The sequence below is a fragment of the Sciurus vulgaris genome (genome assembly GCF_902686455.1).
Source record: "Sciurus vulgaris genome assembly, chromosome: 12".
NCBI classification, from domain to species: domain Eukaryota; kingdom Metazoa; phylum Chordata; class Mammalia; order Rodentia; family Sciuridae; genus Sciurus; species Sciurus vulgaris.
In genome coordinates, this window is record NC_136473.1 from 104,241,481 (window position 1) to 104,268,091 (window position 26,611).

At 46.6% G+C, this 26,611-nt stretch overlaps 1 protein-coding gene across 3 annotated transcripts in view; it reads left to right on the forward strand.

The window, feature by feature from the left end:
- The window catches only part of ASTN1 (astrotactin 1), a 287,138-nt gene that overhangs the window by 118,824 nt on the left and 141,703 nt on the right, over positions 1-26,611 (forward strand). For all 3 annotated transcript variants that reach the window (XM_079107250.1, XM_079107251.1, XM_079107249.1), the window contains exons 3-8: positions 8,474-8,867; positions 10,412-10,558; positions 11,522-11,629; positions 16,388-16,537; positions 17,511-17,678; positions 25,651-25,735. In XM_079107250.1, the coding sequence (XP_078963376.1) occupies positions 8,474-8,867; positions 10,412-10,558; positions 11,522-11,629; positions 16,388-16,537; positions 17,511-17,678; positions 25,651-25,735 (1,052 nt within the window). The remainder of the gene's footprint in view (positions 1-8,473; positions 8,868-10,411; positions 10,559-11,521; positions 11,630-16,387; positions 16,538-17,510; positions 17,679-25,650; positions 25,736-26,611) is intronic.

Below are 26,611 nucleotides of genomic sequence, written 5' to 3' on the forward strand. Positions count from 1 at the left end.
CCACAGGAGGAATTCTGGGGCCAGAATTCAGAGGGGAGCTGAGGACAGGGAGTGGATGGCTGTAGGAAGCTGGCCAATGCTTAGTCCTTCTGTAGTGGTTTGTGACCTCTGAGCTCTTCACAGAACAAGCCATCAGCTATGTACAGGGAGCGCTTCCTCCGGGATAAGGACTCTGCCTTTGGAGAGCCCCTGTAAGGACCAGGGTCCCTGAGTACGTGTGAGACTCTGGCACACCAGACCTCCTGGTGATCATGATGACCAAGCTGCACCTCCACGTGTTGAATAAGATTGAGAGCAAGGCCATCCCCAAGGGAGAGGGCTGCCACCAGCCCTGACCAGCAGCCAACTCTGAATAGCCCAGCTTTAAGGCTCCACCGCACTCTAGCTGGATCGGCCAAATCTTTCCTAGTTCACATAGTGGTACTGAAGAAGATGTACCCAATTCAGAGAGATCTTGACACCAGGTCTCTCCCTTTTATTCCCAATTAACTGTGTTCCAGGCAGTTTTCATCCGAAGTCATTGGAGCCCCCACATGTACCTTGCATGAGGTCTGGCCTCATTGACTAGTTTTTAATGTTGTTGATTTTATCTGCTCAGCCTCAGCTGGTGCCCACAGAGCTACCAGCTCCCGAGCCTCCTCTCCTACCCTGGAGTTGGCTGACGGGCTTCTGGGGCGATGGGAGCAAGAGGGATTTAGCAACTCCATTTGCTTAGAGAGAAAGAGGGGCCGAGTCAAGTGGTCATTAGCATACCCTGTGCCTGCCGCCTCTTCTGTTATTTGTTCAATAATTCCCTTAATGTTTGGTCCTAATGAAGCAGATTATTGTCATTATTTTATTTCATCAAGATCACCTACTGCATAAAAACAAAGAGGAAAGAGGAAAGGAACATGGCCAAGAAAAGGCATTGAGCATCATCCAGCTGGAGATATTTATTTATTGGTGTCACGCTTGGCTTGTGAAGTTGTGGAGGGCTGGTGCACACAGCCCCGGGGGGAGTCTGTCTCACACAGCTCTGCCCGTGGGTTGCTGAGACAGCGACCTGGAGTGCCTTTGCTTCTGTGCAGACCTTTTTATCTCCTAGCCTGCCTGCCGCGCATACCACACACGTTTGTGCACGTGCAAGCACGCACACGTACCACACGCATGGGGGGGTGTGAGGCTAGCCTCTTAATACACGGCACTCATTGGGATCCCGTCCAGCAAGTCTGACCAGGTGGCACCACCTCTCAGAAAAGCATTAAATATACTTCTAGAGGGACCAAAGGACCTCAGCTCTGCCCCGATAGCCTAGTCCTCATTGTCTTCCTGGTCTGCAGAGATCTAGGTCAGTCTTTGGAAGGAGAGGATCCACCAAGGGAGCGCAGGACCTGAACACCCAGCTCATGGCGAGCTGTTTCTCTGTCAACCTGTGACATTCAGCCTCACTCAGCCTTAGCAGTGTCATTACGGCAAGTGGCAGGTAACTGAAGTTCCTGAAGATCAGAACACTCTCAGCAGCTTATGGACACATGCATTCATTCCCTTGTGTTTTCTTTGGGACAGTAAAGTCAAGGGTCTGAGGGAAGAAAAATCTCAAGAACCAAAAAAGCATCTCCAAGAAAAGAATCTGAAGGAGGACAACTGAAATAGCCCAGGCAGACTCCGGCACGCTAGCTCCCTGTAGGGCTCCAGGATCTTATTAGATGAAACCCTGAGTCTCATAAAGGAATTGAAGACGCACTGCCCAGATTAAAGGGGAAAGATGGTGATCAAAGTTGACTGTATTAAACTTTTAGACTCAGGAGAAGCAAAACAAAATAAAACAAAGAAACGGATTAAGTAAGTTGCTACAAAGCTGAGTTTCCTTCTGAGAAGAATGCATTCTTGGCCTTGGTAGGTGGGAAGGGCCCTCAAATATCCACCTGCCTGCCTGGAGAGCTGTTTGTCTGAGTTTGTCTCTTGTTCACGGAAGGGTGCCTGTTCCCAAGCTTTACCCAGCAAATGGCATTTTAATGAGAGAGGATCTTGGGGAACTTCCTGCTTCTTCCCTAAGCCTGGGCACTTGGAGCAAGACTGCTGGTAAGGCTTCCTGGAGTGTCTGGAGGCAGCAGGAGAAGCAGGCCCCGTGGAGAGCCTGGCCAGCCAGGGCCACTGTCCTTACCAGTGGGATGTGCACTTCACGTCAGAAGCCCCAGAGGGTGTATTGAGGCCTCTTAATTAACGTGGTGGCCCATGGCAACTGGAAAGACTTTCCACACCATTAAAGACCCAGAGAACCCCCCAGAGAAGGTAATGTTCCTAATAATTTATAAATTGAACTCACTACTTAATATGCTTCAAGTGTTTCACTTGACTTCCACTTGGGAAGGAGATGGGCAGGGGATAATGTATTTCTACTCACCAGCCACCACGGAGGAGAGGACCTGTCAGAGGAGATAACCAAAGGCCTTTCTCTCTAGTTTGGGTGACTCCCTCTGGCAGTTAAGGAATCCTCAAGGTCAAGAACATGTTACCACAATTTTGATGATTCAAAGACCTTACTATACCATTAGGGAAGGGGCGTGTCTGCTAATCAGAGGCTCCACTCGCTAAATGGAGTTGGTGGCCTACCTCTGAAGGATTACCTCCATCATGTCCTTGGTGTGTGGTTTTTGGTTTACTGGACAGGAAGAATGCGTGGGCAACATCTGTGCCTTTAGTTTCCTGGGTTAGAGCTTTTTCCACCGTGGCAGGACTCAGTGTTATAATCAAGACATTTTTCAAGTTGAAAAAGCACTGTGTTTCTTTCAGTTACCTCATGCTATAGGTGAAGGCCTATGTGAAGTTCAGAGGCTACACAGTTTACACAAAGTCACATAGTTTGTTAGCCCTCTTTTTTGTTGTCGTTGGAAAGTAATGTAAACGTTGTTAGTAATCTGGTCAAGTTTTCCAGTGGGCTCATAGAATCCCAGGATTCGATAGGACCTCGACAGAGTGTCAACCCATCTACTTGATCCAAATATTTCATCTGGAGGACGTCCAGTGCTGTTATAAGGCTTGCAGTGTTTTTCCTCTTTTTTTATGCCTTCTATAAAAGTCAGAAATGGATTTAAGTGATTTTTGTCACCCTGGAGAGAGGGTTTTGGACCTCTGGACATTGTTAAGGAAAAACAAGAAACGAGAGCCACCAAACTTGTCTATTTGATTCTAACTTTTTTTTAAGCCACCATTTAATTCCTTTCAGAATATAATTTGAATTCAGTATGTCCAGTCGCCTTGAGGGATAATTAATTATGTTCGGATTCACTCCTCCGGTTACTCCTAGGGTGAAGTTAAGCTTTGAAATGTGAGCTGATTGATTGGCTGCAGCCTCTTGACAGATGGCAGCTGGAAACAAAATCTCAGCTTTTCCATGTTTCTGCCAAGGGTTCACAAGCCCAGGTGACTCCCTAAACTTTGGCAGCATTTGATAGATCCCAATTATTTTATTCTGGGACTGATCGATCGTGTCACACTGACTCAGAGAGGATTGTGCTGGCCTCAGCTGTTACTCTGAGGTTCACACCAGTCCAAGGTGTCTTCTTGTATTGCGATTTTTTTGTTGTTGTTGTTATGAGAAGCAACAACTAGCATCTATTGTGTGTGTGTGTGTGTGTGTTTCTTCCTTTTATGCCTGCATTTCCCTTTTAAAAACACATTTTGTGGCTTATGTTCTCTAATTAGAATGTAGACTCCATTAGATCAGGCTCGGTATTACTCAGAATCTCCATAAGGTGATCGCTAGAAAAAAAGCCTCTCTAAAGCCGGGATCAGTAATCACTTGTTGAAGAACTTTGGAATGAATTGTAAGAATGAATGACCTGAGCGGAGGACTTAGCTGCAGGAACACAGAAGACAACCGTATGGAAATGCACTCAGGGTGACCAACTCTGCTCCTCCCCTTCCTTCCGCAAACATCCATCGACCGTCTGCTTTATGCCAGGCACTGGGATTGACCCTGGAGCTGTAAGAGATTTGTCAGACATGAAGCTTATGAAGTCTGGACTCTCATAGATGAGACTGACAAGCAAATCAAAGGTAGGAGTACGTGTGTTTCTCTGTGCGAAAGGATCTGCAGACAGCGCAGTGAGACCAGAGGTGTTGGCTGAGGCTGTGTGACTTTGAAGGATGGGTAAGTGTGTCATGACCCTGAGCCCAGTGAACGTGCCGGTGAATACAAGGCAATCTTGTGATTGGGTCAACCAACTGGGACGAACCCGAAAGGGAGACCTGGCCAGAGTTTTCCATCCCTGAGCCACCACCACCAATGTTATATAAAACATTGTTACATAAAAATTCCAAAATCTACAAGCGGTCTGACAAACCTCATATTACTCTTTCAGGTAAGTGCTGAAAATGTCAATTCCATAATAAAATAAAAGCTGATTTCATTTGTCTGATCTCTATTAAAGCCAGTTGAAAAGATTTATTGATTTTTAAAGAAAAATATATTTTAAAATGCTGCTTTTTTTGGCAAGAAACTTGTTAATAGATGTGGAGCTCTCATATACCCCAAATGCACTTCTAGTTACAAAATGTTAACAGTTTTCAGAGAAATCAATAGAATAATCAGAAAACTCATGCAAAGATGAATAAGGAGAAAAACAGTTCTATATCTTGCCACCAGTGTTATTTTTTTCTTCGTGTTTGAGGTTTGCAGCTTGTTATCTGAATCCAGATCTACCATATAATTTGAAGCTAACACAAATAATAAAGATTATACCCTGAACACAGCTGGGGTAATCCAGAAAAACAGCGAGGCAGGGCAGGCCAGGAATTGCCCACCCTCTTCCTTTAGCTTGGTGGCCGCTGTTGCCCAGGTTAGACAGCCTGCCTCTGGGGGGACTCTAGGCAGAAGTCTCTTTGGACTTGGATGCCGGAGAAGGTTTCTTCCTCCCCCAGACCTTTCTCTTGTCACATGAAAACATGTGTGCCCTTTGCCTTTCTCTTTTGGACTTGGTTATTAGGAAGGTCCCAGATACAGCCTTGACCACTTTCCATTTTCTTCTGCTTAGTCTTTGTCTCATTCAGTTCTTTGAAAGAAATACCTAGAACATCTGATTTTTCCTTGAAACTGCTTAAAATCCTCTAAGGAGGTAGAAGAGTTAAAAATAAGGAATATGCCAAAGAACTATGGTTTATCACAGGGACCTAATAATAATTTAATAGAACACTAGATTTGTAACTTCTCAATGGACAAGGACCATTATCGAGGGGCCTGGTCCCATGCCTTTTCCTGGTATAAGCAAGGGCCTACATATTTCTATTTTTCTATCTGGGTAGAGCAGGTAAGCGCTTCAGATGAATTTGTGTGGTGATATTATAAATGATTATTACAAAATATCACTACATTATATTACACATTAATATTATATGACATTATTATATTATATGCATTATTTACATAATAAATCACAATTAATAAGTCATTGCAAATTGTTGTGACACCTGTCACTAATTTTGGTCACAGGAGAGAAACCATAGCACTACTTGAGGTGCTGAGAATTCATTTTCATATGCCTGGGCTGAGCTCCACAGTCAGGCTAGAGCTCCTTACTGGTAGCTGATTACAAAAAAGCTGAGGTGGTCAGGAGTCTTGGCCTCTTAGCAGAGGAAACATTTCACTAAAGCAAGATTAGAGATGCTAAATGCACTGACTTTGCTGAACCAACTCTGTGTTCCAGCTTCCTTTTACTAAGGTAAAAGTTTACAACAGTAAGCCTAAGACATTTTAACTGAGGGTCTGGGCTCCATGCATGCTAAAGAGATATTTGACGACCCTAATAATGTGGCAGAGGGGTGAGAGAGGTCGAGCAAGGACTGTCTAGCGCAGCTTCTCTGAGCCTGGGTTTCTGCATCAGAAAAGGTAGTTTTTAAACTACCAGCTGATCTTGGATTTGGATACTTAGTGGGTGCTCAGTAGAAGGCCCTCTGTTTATGATAGACCCCTTTTGACCCACTGCCAGCTAGTTTCTCTTTTTTCTTTGAGAAGTGAGGATAGACGGGTGAAATCCTCCGCTCCCTTCTCTTCTGGTTTTTGAGGTAGATACCAGGATGTGCAGGTCTGCTGCCAACAAAGCCCATTCAAGGTGACCACACCTAGAGGTTAAGAACGTAGGCTCTGAAATGAGTCACTGTGCTCCTTTCCAGACCTACTCGTCATTTGCTGTGTGACCTTGAGCAAATTATTTCACCTCTGTGCCTCAGCTTTTTCAAATGGAAAATGGTGACAATTGACATTACCTCCTAGAGATGCGACTGCAGAGCATTTTGGACAAATATCTGATCCATAGGAAATGCCCAGGTACAGACAGCTGTTCTTGCTTCATTATTGAGTATTAGGAGAGAAGCAGCTCTAGCCTGGATCTCATCATAGCTGTATCCTGCCCTCTGATAGGAGAATTAGACAGGAAGAGAAGAGGGGCTTCCTAAACCCCTGTGTGAGCTGGAAAGACGGTATTTAATTCCTTAGAGATTGATGTTTATGCTGCCCTTATTGCTCTTTAGGGAATAAAATTACCTCTGGCTTTCACTAGCCTAATTTAATGTCTGACAACTTCTTTCAGTCAGGAAGTTATTCTTTCTGTGTGGCTTAATTACCTATTGTCGCAGTTTCAATTTGGGGCGAGGGAAAGGAAGGTGGATCTGACTCTGAGATAAAGGTTCTGCTGAAAACCACTGGTTTGGGCAACACGTTCATGGTCACTAGATGGTGCAGGGCTTGGTTATGCAGCACTGAGGTGCTGTGTCTCTTAGGAAGGGTTCTGCAGGGACCCAAGAGTGTTCTGGGTCTGCAGGGTGGCCAGGATGGATAGCAGGACAGGTGGCAGTTAGCGTGGACCTCAGTGCCTATCTTTGCACTACAACCTAATTTAGTTGAACATGTTTCCTCTTTTTCTGTATTTGTGTGAGAGAGTGCACCAGGAGAAAGGATCCTCTAGATAAAAGACAAACTTGAAAAGCGGAGCCTGTGTATACCCCAACAAGTCACTTGATACTCCTGTATCTCAGCAGCTGACTCTGTTGGCTCGGGTCTCTGCTTCTCTGTGAAGCCTGTTTGAAAGTGGCAGTGTGTGTGTGTGTGCGCGTGCGTGCCTTTGCTCATGGTGATATTAGGAGAGAGAGGTTAAACAGGAAGATTTACTGAGAAAGGAACTTTATAAATCCAAAATATAATTATTATGAGACTAGAAAGGCCTTCTTTAATGTGTTTGGGGGAATACTCTTGACCCATCCTTGTGTGGGTGGGCTCCCTGGGAATTAATAGGGGATTTTCATCTCTACCCTACACAACAGAGTGGCAGTGATTGAAGTCCAAGGTTGAGAGGAGAACCATTTGGCACACCCTGGCCTAATGAAATAGGTTTGAAGGGATATTGACCAACATAAAGGGAGTGAATACAGATTGTGCACTGGAAGATTTACACCTGCTGTGCACCCTCTGGAAGGCCCTCCTCTGGGCCCTGCCCCAGGTGGATGTCATGGCAAGGTGCTCCATCTCACTGAGCACTGTGTCGTTGCCTCTGACAGAGGACTACGTGGTGTACTGGCTTGTAAGGAATTGCTTTTGAGGTGATGACCTTTGAGCATCAGCAGACTCAGAGGGAAAGTCCTCTGCCATCCCGTCTCCAGGACATGGGTCTCAGTTCCTTCACTTAGCAGGAGTGAGCATGGGGAGCATCACTCAGGACAGTATAATTAGGTGACAGCAGTGGTCCAAAAGTCACGTTCCAATGGTGTGGTTTCTCACCACACCGGCGGCAAGTTCCTGATGGATGCAAATTTCTCTTTGGACTTGGCAGTGGCTTTCCCTGCTGGGCCAGTCACTCAGCTGGAGACGTTTCAGGTGATGCTGAGAACAGCCTTGATTGTGTGTGATGTATAGAGTCAGGCACTTTGCATAGTTACCTAACCTAATTCTTGCAACCACCCTGGGTGGTTAAGTGGCATCTTCTCCACACTACTGATGAGGAATCTGAGGTTTAGAATTTACAGGACTCATTGATCTGTGGATCCAGAGTTAGAACCCACCTGGGATCGATTGTTCAGTGTGAGACAGGAAGAAACTAGATACCACCCCATACTGCTAAAATAAAAAGGGCCTTAAGCCAGGTATGCAGTTTGCAGAGTGGCCTTAGGGGAAAAAACTCCCTCCCAACTTCTGCTGCTGAAATCTCTCACACACACAACTCCAAAGACGTTTCCTCTTCTAATTGTTTGCTAAACCCAAAGCAACTGGGTGCCTTGGGTGCCTTGAAATGTTGCACGGGGCACACCAGTTCCACCCCTCTCATGGTGAGCAGTGGTGCGCAGGCTGGCCCTTCGCTGCCGAGTGAGGCTGGCTCTTGAGTGCTCGGCATGCCTGAAGGTGCAGGTGGGTGAGTGATGAATGCCGGTAGCAGAAGGCGCAATGGCGCTTAATGGGGAGAGCCCGCCGGTCTTCCCGCATCCACGCGCTGTCCTCTCTTCCCAGGGAGGCATGATCGCTCTGCTGCTGTCCATCTTGTGTCTGGTGATGATCCTGTACACTCGACGGCGCTGGTGTAAACGCCGCCGAGTCCCCCAGCCACAGAAGAGTGCCAGCGCGGAGGCAGCCAATGAGATCCACTACATCCCCTCTGTGCTGATCGGTGGCCACGGGCGGGAGAGTCTGCGCAATGCCCGTGTGCAGGGCCACAACTCCAGTGGCACGCTGAGCATCCGGGAGACCCCTATCCTGGACGGCTATGAGTACGACATCACGGACCTGCGCCACCACCTGCAGAGGGAGTGCATGAACGGAGGGGAGGACTTCGCCAGCCAGGTCACGCGCACCCTGGACTCCCTGCAGGGCTGCAATGAGAAGACAGGGATGGACCTCACGCCAGGTGGGGGGAGGGCCCGCGCGGTGTCAGTCCTCTGTCTCAGGGAGCCCGAGAGTGGGTAGGAACAGCTGTTTGACAAAGCTGCTTGTCTTATGTGGTGGAATGTGCCAATGCTCTTCCCTGGGTGGGCAGAAATAGCCCGTTTCCTGAGATGTCCATTCTATTTTCTAATCTGGGAAATCAGAAGAGCAGTGTCAGGTGGACCCCTTCCACTTCCACCATGCACTGGAAGCAAAGGTACCTTTGTATCCAACAGAGGAGTGAGTTAGAGCCGGTTCAATATGTAATGAGCAACCCTCTGGGAAGTAAGGTAATTGTAGGAAAAACCAACACGTGTTGATTTTTTTAGTGTGTCACATATTTGCATAGGCAGTTTAATTCTCCAATGCAGTGGAGGGGACAGTGCTGTCTGTTCTTTTCTCTGACTCCCAAGATTTGGCCTGGGGTTATTAGTTATATTATCTTGTCCATGCTTCTGTGGTCTCTACAAAGCATGCATTTTTTTCCAAAGAAAAATGAAGGAATGTAGTCAAGGTATCAGACCTCGTATGCTTTGTGTATCTACAGAGACACTGGTGGAAAAGACTTGGACTTAATCCAATATAAGATCAGGGTCAAAAATGAAAATGCAGAGAGAGAAGGACTATTTTTTACAGTTGCCCACCTGTCTTTCTTTCAAACTGCTATGAGTAAGCACCTCCCCATAGATAAATGCTTGACAGTGATCTTTCAAGGCACTGCCCAGTTATCTTCAAGGAAGACATATTTTGTGCTGTGTGCTGCTTATGATACAGAGTCTTTCAGTGGGGATTGAAAGAGTGAAATCAGAGGAAAGTGGAAATTCTGTTTGTTATCTAGAGGTAATGCTACATTAACAACCATTTCCATTTATATTTTTTAACTTTTTGTGATATTGGGTTGAACCCAGGACCTTGTACAAGTGTTTTACCACTGAGCTACATCTCCAACCATGAATAACCATTTCCTTATGAGATTTAAAGCCTGAGAACTCTTTGAGATAGGGGCGAGGGGGTGTCCTTGGCATCTCTCATATTCTTCACGGCACCTGACATGGTGCTACAACCACCAAGTAAGCATATGGTACTCAGAGGTTACAAACTCAGATGCCTTTAGGGGGCAGACAGATCACACAAATATGTGCAGTAGCTGGAGGTCACACAATATGGAATGATATAGACTGTGATAAAAAGATAGGGCCTGTTCTTCCCGAATGCACACAAATTCAAATTCTTTTGCAACTCTACTGACCCTGCAGTCAGTTTCTAAGCAAAGGGTGGCAAGCAGTGCCCATATCAATACAGAATTAGTTGAATTGGATTTTCAGTTGTAATCCTCTTACTTCACTCCTCCCATAATTCCATAGCCCCTAGAAATCAAAGAGGAGAATTTTAGTTTGTGCCAATCTCTCGCTTTACAGTTTCTTATTTCACTCCTGTGAAATCTCATCTACTTGGTTCATGCAGATTTCCTTGCTTTTATGCTCTTTTGGCCGCTTAAAATTTTTGCCTCAACTTTTCCTTATACAGGAAGTGACAATGCCAAGCTATCACTGATGAACAAGTACAAAGATAACATCATTGCCACCAGCCCCGTGGACTCCAACCACCAGCAGGCCACCCTGCTCTCTCACACGTCCAGTAGCCAGAGAAAGCGGATCAACAACAAAGCAAGAGGTATCCTCGCTAGTGGGGCTGCCAGTGCTCTTTACCCACATCACATGTGTGACTGAGTGCATGTGCCCTGGCTCAGCCTTCTGAAAGTCAGCTAAGCATCACGTCCCAAAAAATTAGATCAAGTGTTTCCACCAATAGGAACGTATATTTAGTTAATGATTGGATGAGGCTGCAAAGATGTGTATAAAAGAGAGGCCATCAGAACATTGCCTAAATGAGTGAAAAATCAAAAGGAGCTTAAATGTCCATCAACAGGGAATTGGTTAACTACCTGGCACATCTGTCTACTGACCAGTAGCTTCTTATGTAGTCATTTTAAATGATAATAAAGATCTATATTTGTTAATATGGAAAGTTGCCTACCCATCTATTAAATGAGGAAAAAATGAGGTTATAAAACAGAAGGTATAGCAGAATGCCATTTTAAGGAAGAATTAACAACCCTTTACCTCTTTCTGTATCAGAAAAAGAGAGACTATACTTGGAATGTTAACAGAATTCTCTGAATTAAAGGATTTGGAGGACATCAAAATTTTTCCCTTTACACATTTTTTTGTATATTTTCTTTTACATTAAATATATATATAAATTCTGGAACCAGAAAAAAAAAGAAAACACAAAAGTATGACATCCTATGCTCTGGTGACATAATTCCTGTCTTCTGTCAACCACAAGGGGAATTTCCCTTTCTTTCTATCTGGCATGCAGGTGCCCAAAGCGACCCTAGGTGTTGGGAACGTGGGCGAGGTGGGTAGTCGGGCTGCAGTGATTGCTGACAGGAAGGTATGCTTCTCCACATCTTCCCAGATGTGGGTTTCAGGAAGCCCCAGCCCCCTGGCTACTGTTCCCAAATTGTCAGTCAACTTGCTCTCAAATTCACTGATTTTTCTGTTGAACTTCCCCAGTGATGTGGTGTCAGGAAGACAAAACTGAAGATGTTGTCTTTGCTGTGTTTCATTTCAGCTGGTTCCGCCTTCTTGAACCCTGAAGGGGATTCTGGCACAGAGGCAGAAAATGACCCTCAGCTGACCTTTTACACTGACCCCTCTCGCAGCCGGAGGCGCAGTCGAGGTAGGAAGGATGGGGGCAGGAGGGGCGGGGGGAGCGGTGCAGGTGCAGGCGGCAGAGAAGGCAGGGCCTCCAGAGGGACAAAAGCCAGTCAACGCAGGAAGAATTCTGAGACGGGGACTGGCGTTTCCTCCTAAGGAAGAAAGAAGAGCGTAGGTGGAAGTTTTCAGAGAATCATCTCTCCCAGATAATGGCACTCTCAAACAAGTTTTCAAGTTGTTTGAAAGGCTATTTCTTGGTCAGAAGACTCTCAATTCCTTCTGGAAGCCTCAGAAGTCATATTTTACTGTTTAGATGAAAGAAATAAAGTTGATGAAGTATGTTATAGGTGAAAAAAATGCATAGTCCCTGTGTTAGCTTTTCATTGCTGTGACCAAAATCCCTGACAAGAAAGCTTAGAAGAGGAAAGTTTATTTGGGGCTCACAGTCTCAGAGGTTTCCGTCCATGGTCAGCTAACTCCATTGCTCTGGGCCACAGGTGAGGCAGAACTTGAGGACAAAAGGGTGTGGCAGAAGAGTACTGGGAAGCAGGGAGAGGATCCAGGGACAGAATATGAACCCCAAGAGCACACCCCCAGGGACCCGCCTCCTCCAAGCACACCCCACCTGCCTACAATTGCCACCCAGTAGTCCTTTCAAATTGTTAATCCATCAGGTGGATTAACCCACCAATTAGGATATAGCTCCTACAAGTCTCACCATCTCACCTCTGAACATCCCTGCCTGAGCTAGTACCTGTTCTTCTCGGGGGCACTTCATATCCAAACCACAATAGTCCTCATGCCCCTTGTTTGCTCAGCCATATCGGCATGGGGATTGAGCTAGGTGGGTACTGTGGGTAGAGTAGTTGAAGAATCCTACAGCCTGAAAAATGTGTAATTTTCTTTGACCTTTAATTTTCTACCTGGTAGACTCTCATGGTCTGGATCTAGGCCCCTCTTCCTTCCTGGCAGAATTTAGGTGACAAATTCATTCTGGTCGGCACTGACAGAGCTGTCCTTCCAAGCAGCTACTCAGCGCTGGTGTTTAGTGGTTTGAGATGTGACTGCTGCAGCTGCAGCTGCCACTGCCTGTGACTTGGCTGGCATCACCCCATCTCTGAGGGAGCTGTGTGCCCAAACACCAGTGAGCTCCACCCTTCACTTGCTTTGTGATACTGGATAAGGGCACCAGCTTCTCAGAGTGGGTTGACAATACCTCAGATATTGGGCCACTGTCAAGATTAAACTATGTTAAAGGGTAGGGTGTTTTGGCAGCTGCTGAAACCCCATGAAATCTCTATTGTTGCTATTAGATCTCTCCAGTGTGTGATCTCAGGTTTCTGTAGTGCCCCATCTTAAAATTTTGGACAGTCATCTTGAGATACAGGGAAGGATGAGTGACATCACCTTGTGCTAAGCTCACGAGCATTTTCCCAGCCAGTATTTAACCAGTGCCCCCCAAAAGACGTACATCTGAGCTCTGTCCTTCCTCCACTCGAATCTCTTCATGCAGAGGGCATCCTTTCCAGAGGCTGGAAGAAGCTTTTAATTCTAAATTCTGGCTTCTGCCGTCATCACACCATCAGCATTACATTTCTCACCATTTTTCTGAAGCGATCCATGGGACTCTGGGCAGCTTAGCTTCCAAAGCTAAGCTAAGCTCAGTGTCCCGGAGTTGAGAATGGATGCCAGCCTCACCCTCTCCTTTGTTCCTCATTACTTATTAATACAGCAGGTTCTTGTCCTAGGCCAGTCCAACCCAGGCCACATCCAAACGGGGCGTGTCCTTCTTTAATCATATCTTGTTAAAGAAAATCCATGATAATGAATTAGAATGAGTTCCTTAACCACTTAAAACTCTTTTAAATGCCAAGCTCTCCTTAGTACATCAGCTGTCTATTGCTGTTAACTAGACTGTAAGCGTCTTAGGGGTGGAACACACCTAATTATTTTCTCAAAGTGTCTAGTAAAGGATTTTGCTTATAATACATGCTTGTAAGTGCTTGTTTAATTGGACTAGATACATCAATCAGACCAGCAAAAGCATTTTATAACCTACCTACTATGAGTCAGGCTTTACGATAGTGGTAGAAACATGAAAACATGGTACAATGATAAGGCTTCATTTAATGGTATAAATAAAGTAAAATGAGTACTTAGGAGAGAGGACAGTTAATCCTGCCTGGCAGCAATAGGAGGCAACAAAGAAGAAAATAATTAGAAGTGCGATATATAAATTGTGTAGGACTTCCTGAAAGAGAAGAAGTACAGGGTAAGAACATTTCAAGAGAGGTGGACAGCGCATGAAGATCCGTGAAAGCACAAGAGAACATGGTTTTTCCAAGGAAGTAAAATTCAAGATGGTAGTTCTAGGTGGGATATAAGCATAAACCCACTGGTGTAGTAGGGACAAGGCTAGAGAGCAGGTTAGCGGCCAAAGAACCATACACACTTCATGTGACTAGGTTTGCACTTGCTTCTGTGGGCAAATAAGGAAGCCAGGTAGGCATGCTGGATTACGACTCAGTGAGGCAGACAGAGGAGCGAGTCAAGGATGTCAGCAAGTTATCGCAGTCACGGAGAGCAATGGCAAGTGCCTGTAAACAGTGAGGACATGCCACACTGCGTGATAAGAGCTGTAACAGCAGGTGCACAGAGGACTGGATGAACAGGGAGTGAGAATCTGCTCTTGAAGGTTTCGGGGAAGTGTTTACAGAGTGATATTGTTTGAGCTGAGACTTGAAGAGTAGGTGTATACCGGGATGACAAGGTGACAAAATGGCCTTCTGTGGAGGAGGAAATAATATGTGTAAAGTCACTGAGACATAAGGGATGATGGTCTCGTCTGGGAGCAGCAAATAGTTTATTAGAATTAAACTTAGGGTACAGTTGCTTAGGAAACAAAGCTGGAAGATCAGCAGAAACCAGAAAGGACATGGCCTTGACTGGGCTGGGCGTGGACCTGCCCTTTCAGCTGGAGTCATGGGAGCATTTATAGAGGGCTGCCCTGCTCAGCCCCGCTTGGTGAAGGATCCCTCTGGGGGAAGTGTGGAGGTTGGGTGGGGCGGGGGGTGAAGATGTGTCAGACAGGTGGATGGCTACTGCCCTGGCACTGGTACAAAATGGTAGGGGAGGTAGAGATGAAGAGAAGGGAAGTGAGAGAAATTTGGGACACAAAATGAAAAAAAAAAAAAAAAGATTGAATAGCATTGTTGGTAGGAGGGTGGCCTGAGATCAAGAGGGAAGGGTTAAAAATGATGGAGTTTTTGGAATTGTGAAATCAAGCTGATGCCACAGCCATTTGCTGGGCAATGGAAATGGGAGCAGGGCTTGAGAGATGGTGGCAAGTCCACTTGTGGATGGGCTGCATTTTGTTGCCCGAGGGATGCTCTGGAGGGGGATGGGCTGCTGAAGCTGGCGGGGCTGGAGATCTGAGTGGGGGGAGATGAACTCCGTTCTGGAAGGATACTAGCCTGAATGGAATACCTCCAACCAGCAAGGACAGAGGAACCAGAGGCTTCCTGCTGCCCTCAAACCTCTCCTCCTCGCCAAAAGAAGGAATAGCTCGTCGTTCCTGTGGGCTAGAGCCTCAACTGGATCTGCGTTTTGATCCCAGCTCCGTGCCTTTATAACTGCTCAGCCCTAAACTTGCCCTGAAGCCTCTCTAACTCTCTGCTCCTTAATGGGAGTTGCCTCACAATGTTTACCTGGTATCATTCAGTGATCCGAACCATGCCCAGACCTGGTGGTCACCACTGCCTAAGTGTGAACTGTCATGATGTGGTCCCTCTCTCTGAGACTTGCTCTCCTCTATAAAGTAGGTCATTACTATACAGACTTAGAGGTGTATTGTAAGGAAGCAGATATTACAAAGAAAATAATGTATGTGAAACCCAGCATGGTGTCTACCATAGTGGATACCCTTCATTGCTATTAATAATAAATATCAACGTAGAAGAGAATTCTTAAAGGCCTATATGTTTTGTTGACTTGCTCACATCTATCCTGCCCTCCACATAAAAATAAAAAGTACCTCCTCTGCTTACTACCATTTTATCCTTTTCAGCCTCCCCAACCAAAAAAAAAAAAAAACTATAAAAACCCAACTGCAAAATAAACAAAACCCAAGCCCCTCCCTCCCCATCCCCAGAGTGGGACTACCCAGGAGTATTCTTCCTAGCAATGACCATTCCCTCCAATGATTGCAGGAATGTGGGGAGCTTTCTGATGTGACATCATCCACTCATCCAGAGCAGAGTTGCCCTATTTTCCTCAGTCTGGGCTCAGAATGGTAGGACTATCACCCCTAGAGAAAGCACAAACTCTTCCTGCTCAGGAGACTCCACCCTTTGAGTCAGGGAGCTCGAACCTCTGCTAGAGCGCCCTCTGTGGACAGTGATGGAAGTGCAGGGTAGGCTTAGCTCGTGCCTGCCTCCCTGGGCCAGAACTTGGAGCTCAGCAAGGCAAGTAGAGGGAGAGGGTCCCCTGTTATGACTTCTTTTGTGGACGTGGCCCAGGCAGTGTGCAAAGGATTTACACCCAACTCACCACGATTGACCCTGAGGGTCACCAGTTGGTCAACTGCCCTACTCTAACTGATAACACGATGTCTCTAAGAAAGAAGGTCTCTGAGGTCAGGCAGCTGGAGACATTTCTCACCTGTGGTGGGTGATGGTTGCCAACTCCCTCCCCACTTTGCCGAGTTAGACCACAAAAAGTCAAGTTGGACTTTCAGTGACGGGATTTTTACCACGGTGTCTTCTTTTTTCCCTCACTTTAGTGGGCTCTCCCCGGAGTCCTGTGAATAAGACCACCTTGACCCTGATCAGTATCACCAGCTGTGTCATCGGCCTCGTGTGCTCCTCTCACGTCAGCTGCCCTCTGGTTGTCAAAATCACGCTGCACGTCCCCGAGCACCTGATTGCTGATGGTGAGCTCATTCTTCCAAGAAGGTGACCTCCTGCCCTGGAGAGGAAGGTTTTGGGTTGGGAGAGGATACAGAAACCAGAGGCCACTGTTTCCTCTTCCTGCAGGTGTGGGGGGCTGTAAACCAGAACAAGTAAGATGTAGGACAAGATGGGATTGCCCACAGACAAGCTAAGAAAGCAAACTGAAAAGAGCACTTCTTTTTCCCCATACCCACTCTATTTCTGTTAGTTTTAAAATAAGCCCCTGTCTTTGTAGAGAGACGCAGGGCTACATTGGTAGGTAGGTAGCCATCAAGATTCCCTTAGCCTTTGGGAAAGCTCAGTGGAGTAGTAGAGGTGTTTAAGGATTAGCCATGCTTCGGTTTGCTTTGCCCAGGTGAGAAATTTCTAATCGCAGTAACTTGCTATATGCCTAGAACTCGGAAGCAAAAATTTACTTCCATCCAGGGGGACCCCGATATAATGAGGGAGTAATAACAGGTCCTGAGAGTGCCTGAGTCATTTAAGCCCACAGCACCTAATTGACTTGTTAACGTCTGTTCTCTCGGTTGCTGTGAGGCTGGGAACAGGTGGGGACTGCTTGCAGTGTCAGAGGGCCTGCTATTTCATGGCAAGTGAAGACAGGCAGCAGGTCCCTTTTCCTTGGATGAGTGCCAGTGCCCGTGGCTGGGTCTGATGGAGCCATGCCACAGCCGTCACAGAGCTGCTCTGTCCCTGTATCCCTTAGGAACACTCTGGCAAGATTGGATGGGGCAGGACAGTGGGGCGCGATCTGGCTGAAAGGCCTAACATCCCTGGCCTCACACCAGTCCACGTGATGGCTGATACTCCATCTGCTGATCCCTTGCTCTAGTGCTAATGACAGACAAGGACTGGCGGGAGGAATGATCTTGGATGGGGCTTGCTCTGCCTTAGTGACTGTGTACGTGTGTTGTATGTGCACATAAGACGTGCTTCCTCTCTGTCTCCCTGCAGGGAGCCGCTTCATCCTGCTGGAGGGCAGCCAGCTGGATGCCAGTGATTGGTTGAACCCTGCCCAAGTGGTGCTCTTCTCTCAGCAGAACTCCAGTGGGCCCTGGGCCATGGACCTCTGTGCCCGGCGGCTCCTGGACCCCTGTGAACATCAATGTGACCCCGAAACTGGTAGGCAGGAGCACCGGGCAGCGGGTAACTGTCAGAGAGATCGTGCCTCTTGTAGTCATTCCCTCAAAACTCAGACCATGTCCCTCAACTCCAGTGTCCCATTGCCATCTCGAGCCTGGACCATGCCAGCTGACAGCATGTCGTGGGGCCACTGATCATCAAACTGTGCAGCCATCTTGCCGAAGCCTTGGCAGGATCCTCCCTGTAGCCCCACTCCAGAAAGACCAGTTAGAGTGGACTCGGTGCTTCATCTGTCATCTAGTCAGTGGTACTCAGCTGCTGGGCACAGACATGTCATGATAGAAAATGAAAGCATGTTTATTATAGAAAATTTGGAAATTTTTCTTATAGAAGCAAATGAGAGTCGACTAATGATAGTCAGCAAATGATAGTCTATCTCTCAGATAAGTCCCTCTTGAAATTTCATGTCTTCCCTTCCAATTCCTTCTCTCATGATTTTTTTTGAAGCTCCCTAGATGCATACTAAGTCTAGTAGAGTTTTTTGCTTTTTTTTTTTTTTTTCACTTAACTTTCCATCAGAGTTCTCCAGAATCACACAATAATCCTCAATAGTATAATTTTAATGGCCATTTGGATCCTTTGTCTGTCTATACCATAGCTCATTTAAATAGTTCCCTATTATTTGACATTTAGGAGGCTCTAAATTTTTAATTTTTATAAATACTATTAAAATGAACATCTCTCCTCATAAATGTGGGGGACATGGCAAATAGTCTTCTTCAGATAAATATATCTGAAGAATTTAGAGAGGGATTTGTGGTAAGAATATGAGCATCTCTAATTTTGTCATGCCGTCAGTGGGACTGGGGCATCTCTGTGTGATGTCCTGCATTCTGGTGTGACATGAGCTGAGGCAGTCATGTTACCCCGAGATCCAGTACATCCAGCAGCACAGATCTCTGGTTCCAGATTGCTCTGTACTTTCACTAGAAGGGGCTCATCCGCAGTAGTCATTACAAAGACTTCTTTCCAGTACATTGAGTACCAAGAGTGATCCTTCTCAAAGAAGTATTATGATACCTTTAAGCAAATAAATGGTCTTCCAAGAAAAAGGTTGCTGGAGGCAGGGGTCAGCTCCTCAAACTGTCAGTACACCCACCAGAGACAGCCCCTACGCCACAGGCACATACCCACACGTGCAGATGTACCTTCTTCAGGCACTCAGGTGAAAGAATCTCACCAACGATCGCGTCTAAGGTACCTAACTCTTATTTCTATTGTAATCCCTTGCTAAATCTCCTTGGAAGAGCAGCAGGTAACTGAGACATCTAAAGTTCATGTTCATGTTCTTAGATTTTAGAGTTATTTAATGTGGGCCCATCACAGAGATTCTAGGCCCCCATATGGAAGAGAAAGTACAGCATTTTAAACATCTGATGTCTAAGACTGCTTACTTGCTGCTCTGCCCACGCTGTCAGGCAAACACCAAACCAAACAGATGGGCTGTGCACCATGCCCAAAGCTAGTGTGCTCAGAAGAAATTAAAAAGAGCTCATCTCAGAGGTGGATCCTCTCCATGCAACTGATCCAGGCTCTGGGACCCGTACTCTCCAGCTGGTGTGGATTAGGAGGATTTGGGACAATCTTAACTGTTAAACTCACTTCTGAGAGAAGCATGATCTCCAGAGGACCTTGGATGCTTCTACTTGGGTTTCAAAGAAGAGGAAGCACCCACGATTACATGTGAAAAGAAGGGCTTGATGTCATATGCTTCTACGGGTCTCAGATATAAACCACCTCTTTATTTGACATCAATATTTGGATTCCTTGAGAAGTTCCATGACTTGCCCAGAGCCCCATGGCTCCCTACAGCGAGAGTCTGTGTTTAATCTATCATGAAATCAGAGCAGAAGTGGGATTATGAAGGGTTGCTTAATTTCCCCAGACATGTCAGATCCAACATATTTGTCACTCAAAACCATTTAAGCAACAGTCATGACTGAGCACTGCTGTTCTGTGTGCCAGGAAGCTGCTTGTCAATTGCTGAGCTCTCCCTGCAACTCTCCGTTCCTTCCAGATGTCTCACTTCTGATCCTAACTAAAGATGACTTTGGGAAGCCCCTTCCCTGAAAATGTGATGACTGATATACTGATGAATTTCCAACTGGAAAACCATGGAGAGAGGCTAAAAATAAGAACACAAACCCCACAGCAGAACTCAGGTTCAACATCTTCATTTGGGGTAGCAGCTGAGAAACGATGCTACAAAGAGCTTTATTTTCATTAATACTGGAATTGGACTCCCCCCACCTGCCACACCCTGCTTCTTTCTGCACATGGATGAGGTGGTCATCCCACACGCTCATCAGTAAGAAACTTTATCGCCTCCCACACTCTATCCTAGAGCCTTCTCCAAAGAACTGAGTGTGGGAATTGGCTTCAAGTCAAGTTGACGCTATTTTTGCAATCCTCCAGCTAGCTTCCTTGGAAATGTCAGAGTGTTGGGACATGTGCTTTCCCAGCCATGCTGAGGGGTCTGCCCATATGGATGTATAGGGTTGTGCAAGAGCCCTTGTATACTTTTCCACACATGCACACACACATGCACATAAACAAGCACACAAACACAGATGCTCAGTCACTGCAAAGGAGCAGCCTCCAGTGCCTGCAGCTCCCCTCAGGCATCTGCCCTAACACTGTCCCAAGGCGAGGCCTGTGTTTACCCATCACCTGCACAGTACTCCAGAGGAAGCAGAAAAAGGGACTCCTCAGCATGTCCACATTATAATCCCTCAAATCTATGAGTGTGTTCTGCTGCATGGCCAGGGAGGATGGGGACTGGAGGTTTCCAAATAGCTGGCTTTATGACAGAAAGATTGTCCTGGTTGTCTGGGTCAACCCAATGTAACACAAAGGTCTTTAAAAGTGGAAGAGGAGGGCAGAAGAGGATAGCAGAGTGATCTGCTGTAGAGGGACCCAGCCAGCCATTGCAGGCTTTGAAGATGGAGGACAGGGGGTGAGCCAGGGACATGGGCAGGCTCTAAAAGATGGACAGGCCAGGGAACAGAGTCTGCTTTCTAGCCTCCAGAAAGGAGCACAGCCCTTAAGATGCCCAGACTTTAGCCCCATGAAACCAAGTCTGACTTCTGACCTTCAGAACTATGAGATAATAATCGATGCTTTTTGAACACTAAGCTTGTGGTAATATTATACTATTGTGAGAAACACACCACATCAAGGAAAGGGGCAGAATGAGCTTGTGCTTCCTCTTCATAATCCCCAGCCCAGTTTATAGACCCTCTAAAGATGGGTTGGGATCCTGTGGAGTAATGGAGCTGGAGGACACTTGCTAACTACTCCATCCAGCCTCCTTCCACATTTATGTCCAGCAACATGCTTTCTGGGAGGGAGGGAGGGAGCCCGTCTAAAGCTCTTAACCCAATGCCTGGAAGAGAATAGATGCAAGCAAATGCTCTTACCATCACCCAGGGTCCACAGACCTGAAGAATGTGTTGTGCCTGAGGAATGACAGAAATATACCCTGAGATTTCTCTGCAGTTTTCCATCTCCTGCTGAGCACTGTGACCCTCCTCCAGCAGATCTCCACCAATGACAAGTTGTGATCTGGTGACAAGTCCTCTCATTGGGTTATTAGATAACTCAGGTGTGTGTAAGTTAGGTCCAGCCTGATGACAAATTCAGAAAATGCACGGTGGTCCATCTTCCCAGAAGCCTGCTGCATTGGGGACGACCCGTGGACAATGTGTGGGAAAATGATTTTCGGTAAAAACCAGGATAGGTCGTGCTGACTGAGTGCTCACTCTCTGTCAAGCACTGTGTTTTACTTAGACTTTGAAGCCTTAGAATAATGCTATGATGCAAATGGTATTTTAGCCTCATTTTACAGAGTTGTTGACTAATTGGCTCAAGGTCAGTCAGCTAGTTACTAGCCAAGATGGACTTCAAGTTCATGCTGCCTGACACACGGTTCACACTCCAGGACGCTTTGTGCTGCTCGCCCTTTGGGAAGGGAACTGGGTAGAAAAATCGTTCCCCTGCCAAGTGGCCGCTGAGAGTAGCAGCCCTCTGACAAACCCCTTTTCCAGCCGCACTCTGACATTCTCTCCCAGGTCCTCCCAGGAATGGCTGTGGTCATTTGGGATAATCACAAAGCACTAAGAATATGTGGCTTAGTGCCCCCACTGGATCCAGCTGAAGTTGACTTTTCCTGCATTTTCTAAGTATTTTGTTGTGGCCGTCTGCCGTCTGGTTTTGTTTTGTTTTTATGGAAACACATGCTACCTGGTTTCAGTGACTTTTTTCTCTACTCCACCGCCAGCCTTTGTTCTGCCATATGGGCAGCTGTGGAAGCTCCTCACACCTGTTTAATTTCACAGCCCCATTGATTCTGGCCACAGACCCTCATTGCCCTTTTCAAGATCTGTAGCTTTTATAGGTCTGCAAGGAGCACAGGCTTCCAAGCTAAATCAAGTTTTAATCTTGATCCAAGATGTTCCCCGAAATCTCTTCTGTCCCAGGTCTTTTACAGGCCAGACCCAGCCATGAATAGAAGGGCAAACCTGCTGAGGACCACTGAGCCAGGTTGCCAGATAAGCCAGTCTCTGCTCCGTTGCATGCTCCAAGCCACTGCCTCTCTCGATAACCTTTCCTGGGTGTTGCTGAACCCAGTTTGGCAGGAGAGCTGGTCCCATTTTTTCCTGCACTCTATTGCCCACTCATTCCAAATGCACTTCTGCAACTGCATTAAAGCATCTTCTTTCAAGATGCACCTTGGCACCTCTCTTCTCCCCTCTCAGAGTCCTGTGGGGCTGAGACCCCCTTTGCTGATGTCTGCAGAGGGGAGGAATATCAGAGGAATGTCTTTGAATGTCTTGCAGAGATTTCCCTTTTCAGATCAAGCACACCCAATTCCGGTTAATAGAAGCCAACCACTACCTGAAGCAGGATGAGTCAGGGCTTTTGGACTTGATCTGCATTGATCAAGTCATGCCTGAGGAGCCCCAGCTTCAAGGTCATTCTTTAATCCTCCCACAAGATCTGTGCCCCAGCGCTTCCTCTGTAGGATGGGAAATAACCAAAGGCCCTGTCCCACATACAAGGCAGATCAAGGTGTTTGTCTTCAGGTACCAGGCACGAGGTGGGCGTAGCAGTCTCCAGACCCTGCACCAACCATGGCAGGTCCCTCCCTGGCAGTATGGAGGCCCAAGCGCCTCCCGCAGGGCACACTCTACCCTGGCAGGGCATTCTCCGTGGCCATGACACATCTCTCTGTTGGATTCCTATGTTCACCACCACAGAGCCGGCGCCTCATGTGTTCCCCGCCATCTGTCACAGCAGATGCGGAGACTGTAACACTTCTAGCTTAGGAGGGCATCCAACACCCTTGTGGGGTCTTTAAAATTCACAGCTAACAGCCGGAGCCCGTGCTTGCACGAAACCCCTCTTAAAGTCAAGATTTAGCAGTTGGTTGCCATGGCAACGTCCCTCATCAAGTCTGCACTCCTTTCCATGTAGATGGCCAAAACTGGGTTTGTGGAGGAATACAGAAGAGGCAAGTTTGGTGGGTTCCGGAAATGAGGATCCTTTGAGAGGCAGATTTTGGATATCCTCAAACTCTGGTCTGATGTGTTTGAAAATTTCTGCTTCTCTTACGGTGGGCCACATATGCCATTATATGGAGAAAAGCTTTATCTGTTGTCGGCAGTGTGTCCCCACATGGTAATGAGTGATGAAGCCTCATGAGGAGATAATGACCGTGAAGGCAATTTGAGAAGGTAAATGTGCTGTACACATGGTGGGTATTGCCATCATTAGGAAAATGAGGCTCCACTTGAACATGCCGTTGTTACTGAATTTATTTTTACGTGTTTTGTGGTTCCCAGATATCAAATGTGGGAGAGGGCAGCCTCTGCTTGGCACATCCTTCATTCTAGTCAAGTGTCCAGCTGAAACTATTCTGAGAGTCGGAGTGATGGCTTTGACAGTCTCCTGAAGTGACTTCCTGTTTCATAGCATCGTGTTTGTACCTAATTGCCCACAGGGACAATCAGGAGAGTATCTTTCCCAAAGGAAGAAGTATATTTGAGCCCTTGACTTGTTAATTGGCTTCGATATCTGCATCTTGAGGGGCAACGGTGTTCTCTATAAATGCAGGGCAACCCCTTGAATTAATCAATCAATTTTCCATCGCCCAGTATTTATGAAAGGCTGGCCCCTTTGGAGGAAGCAGCCTTGTCCCTGGCCTGGGAAGCTTACAACCTGGGGCCCACGCTTGTTCTGGAGTTAATAAGGAATGAAGCCAGGCTCAGTGCGGCCCTTTGTTTTCACTGCCCTGGTTCTTGCCTTCTTTATCTTTCCTTTCATCAGAGGGACAGTCTTCACTGGCTGTCACCAGCCGCCTAACTGCAAGCTGTGTTTTCCTGTCTGGCTGAGAGCTCCCTGACCATTTCTGGATGTAGCTTGGCCTCGCTGAAGGCAGTAAATGTGGACCCATGGTGGCTGAGTAGCATATGGCCCTTGATATGGAAACCAGAATTTGCCATACAGGAAACAGGGTAGTGATCTCTTATTCTCTTTGGATTTTTCACAAATTGAGTGCTCCCTACATTCAGTCCACTCCCCAGTGCAGGGACCTGGGAAGTTGTGGGGAAGGAAAGTGGCCATGACCTGGAAGTGAGGTCCTGATGGAGAACAGCTTAAGGTCAATCTCTAAGTGAATACTTGGGCTAACCTCCAACAAAAACACCCTTGCTCAGACTACCCAGTCCTATCTCCCTTTACTCTGGGGTCCCTAACTTCATTTTTACTAGGTTTTATCTTCAAAAATGGAAAATAACAATCAACGCTATTATTCTATTTATGTCCCTTTACAATGTCTCTTCCTTTGGTGATAAAGAGTCTGTATGCCTATTGTCTATTTAAGGCATGGTATTTTTGTTATTTACCAATTTCAGGAAATCACATGCTGTTATTTTTATTTATGCATTAAATAACCAGCCATTAAAAGAGCAAAAACAAGTGCTTTGTTGTAACTGGTCTCAGTAGTTTGGGGTTACATAGCTTTGCATGTGGAATTATTAATAGAAGGAAGTAGCAACAATTTTCCTCAAGATCAATGCTAAATATGGCAATGATTGCTAACCTTTTGGGGTCTGCCTGTAAATCAAATGAATGCTATGGAACCCCGTCTTGGAAAATGAATGCACACACATAGATAGTTTTGCATGCCATTCCAGAGGGTTCATGGACTTTGTGGTACCAAGGGAGGAACTAATAATAACGCAGAATAGTAATATCCTAAGTGAACACAGAGTGCAGATGATGTTTCTGTTTGTCCGTTCCAAGATAATTAGCCATTTTCACTCAAAAGCTGAAACCCAGCATTCCTATAAAACCATAATAGGTACACGTGGTCTCCTCTAAATGTAGAGCTGTTCTGAGAGCTAGCATCCTGGCATGGTGGGGAGAGAAGGTCTAGACTCAGACAGATACAGGAATGAATATTAATTCTGCCACTTCCAAGCTGTGGACAAATCTTCCGATGTTTCTATGCCTTAGTTTCCCCCTTTGGCATAATCTAGCTAATGATACCTACCTTTCAAGATTCTTGGAAACATCTGACACAGTAACGCGCGTGTGCAGCCTTTCCACACTCATCCACCGCCGGTCGGTGCCCTGAAGTCCTGCATGTCAAAACAATGCAGAGAGAACATCTCTTCCCCCAAGGGCTGCTGGTCCCTGTGCTCACAGCGCACCCGGGAAGGGGCGTTGCTGACGCTGGGATGCCTCCAGTAGAGAAAGTGGTCCTGTACTGGAGAATGGAGAGGCCGGAGGGGTCTTCATTCCCAGGAGAATACATGACATGAGGAGACGTACTGCCTCTGTCATGCACTCGGAGTTTAATCTGACCGCTTCCTGTTACCTTTCCCCAGCGCAGCCACCTTAGCCCATTCACGTGTTTCTCTTTCTTCCTCCCTGTTCTGCTGCTAAGGGGAGTGCCTCTGCTACGAAGGTTACATGAAGGATCCAGTCCACAAGCACCTTTGCATTCGGAATGAATGGGGGACCAACCAGGGGTAAGTAAGGGGATGGCCGGTGGGCAGGTTCCCATGACATCGCTGCCTTTCACAGGCCCAGGAGCCACTGAATGAGGGGCACAGAGCTAACGGGGAGTTATACTCTGAACAGTGACTGGGTTGAAACTCACTGTGCCTTTCCATGTTTATACCACCCCACGACGTCCAAATCACCCTTTATCCATTTGTAAGTCAGAATGAGGGTTCTGATTCACAGCCTGCAGCAGCCAGCTGGGATCTGGACCCCAGATTGGGCCTCACCCTTTCACATCCAGCCCAGCCACATGGATTCCGGAGGCTGAGCTTAGCTGGTGATGTAGTGGCAGATACCCTCAGTCACACAGATTGTGGTGTGGCGCTCTTGCAGCTTGACCAGCTTTGCAAGACTGACATGAGTAGGGACTTTTCCCCAGCACCATCAGCAGGGGTGAAGTGCAAAAGCTCAGGGTACACTCTGGGACGAGCAAGCCTATCTTTGCCAGGTCCCCAGTTCTACTTCCCTGTGGGAACTTTGCTATCCCCTGAGCTCTCATGGCTGGGCTCTCATGGCTGGGACAAAGAAGTTACCTTGTACTTTATTTACTTATTTGCTTATATTTTTAATGCAGTACTGGGGGATTGAACCAAGGGGAGCTTTAACACTGAGCTACATCCCAGTCTTTTCTATTTCTTATTTTGAAAAAGGACCTTGCTAAGTTGCTGAGCTTGCAATCCTTCTCACTCATCCTCCTGAGTTGCTGGGATTACAGGTGTGCAACACCATTCTAGAAAGGTCTACTTTTTATTTTTATTTTAGTACTGGGGGGAGCAGGATTGAACCCAGGGGTGCTTAACCACTGAGCCACATCCTCAGCCCTTTTTTATATTTCATTTAGA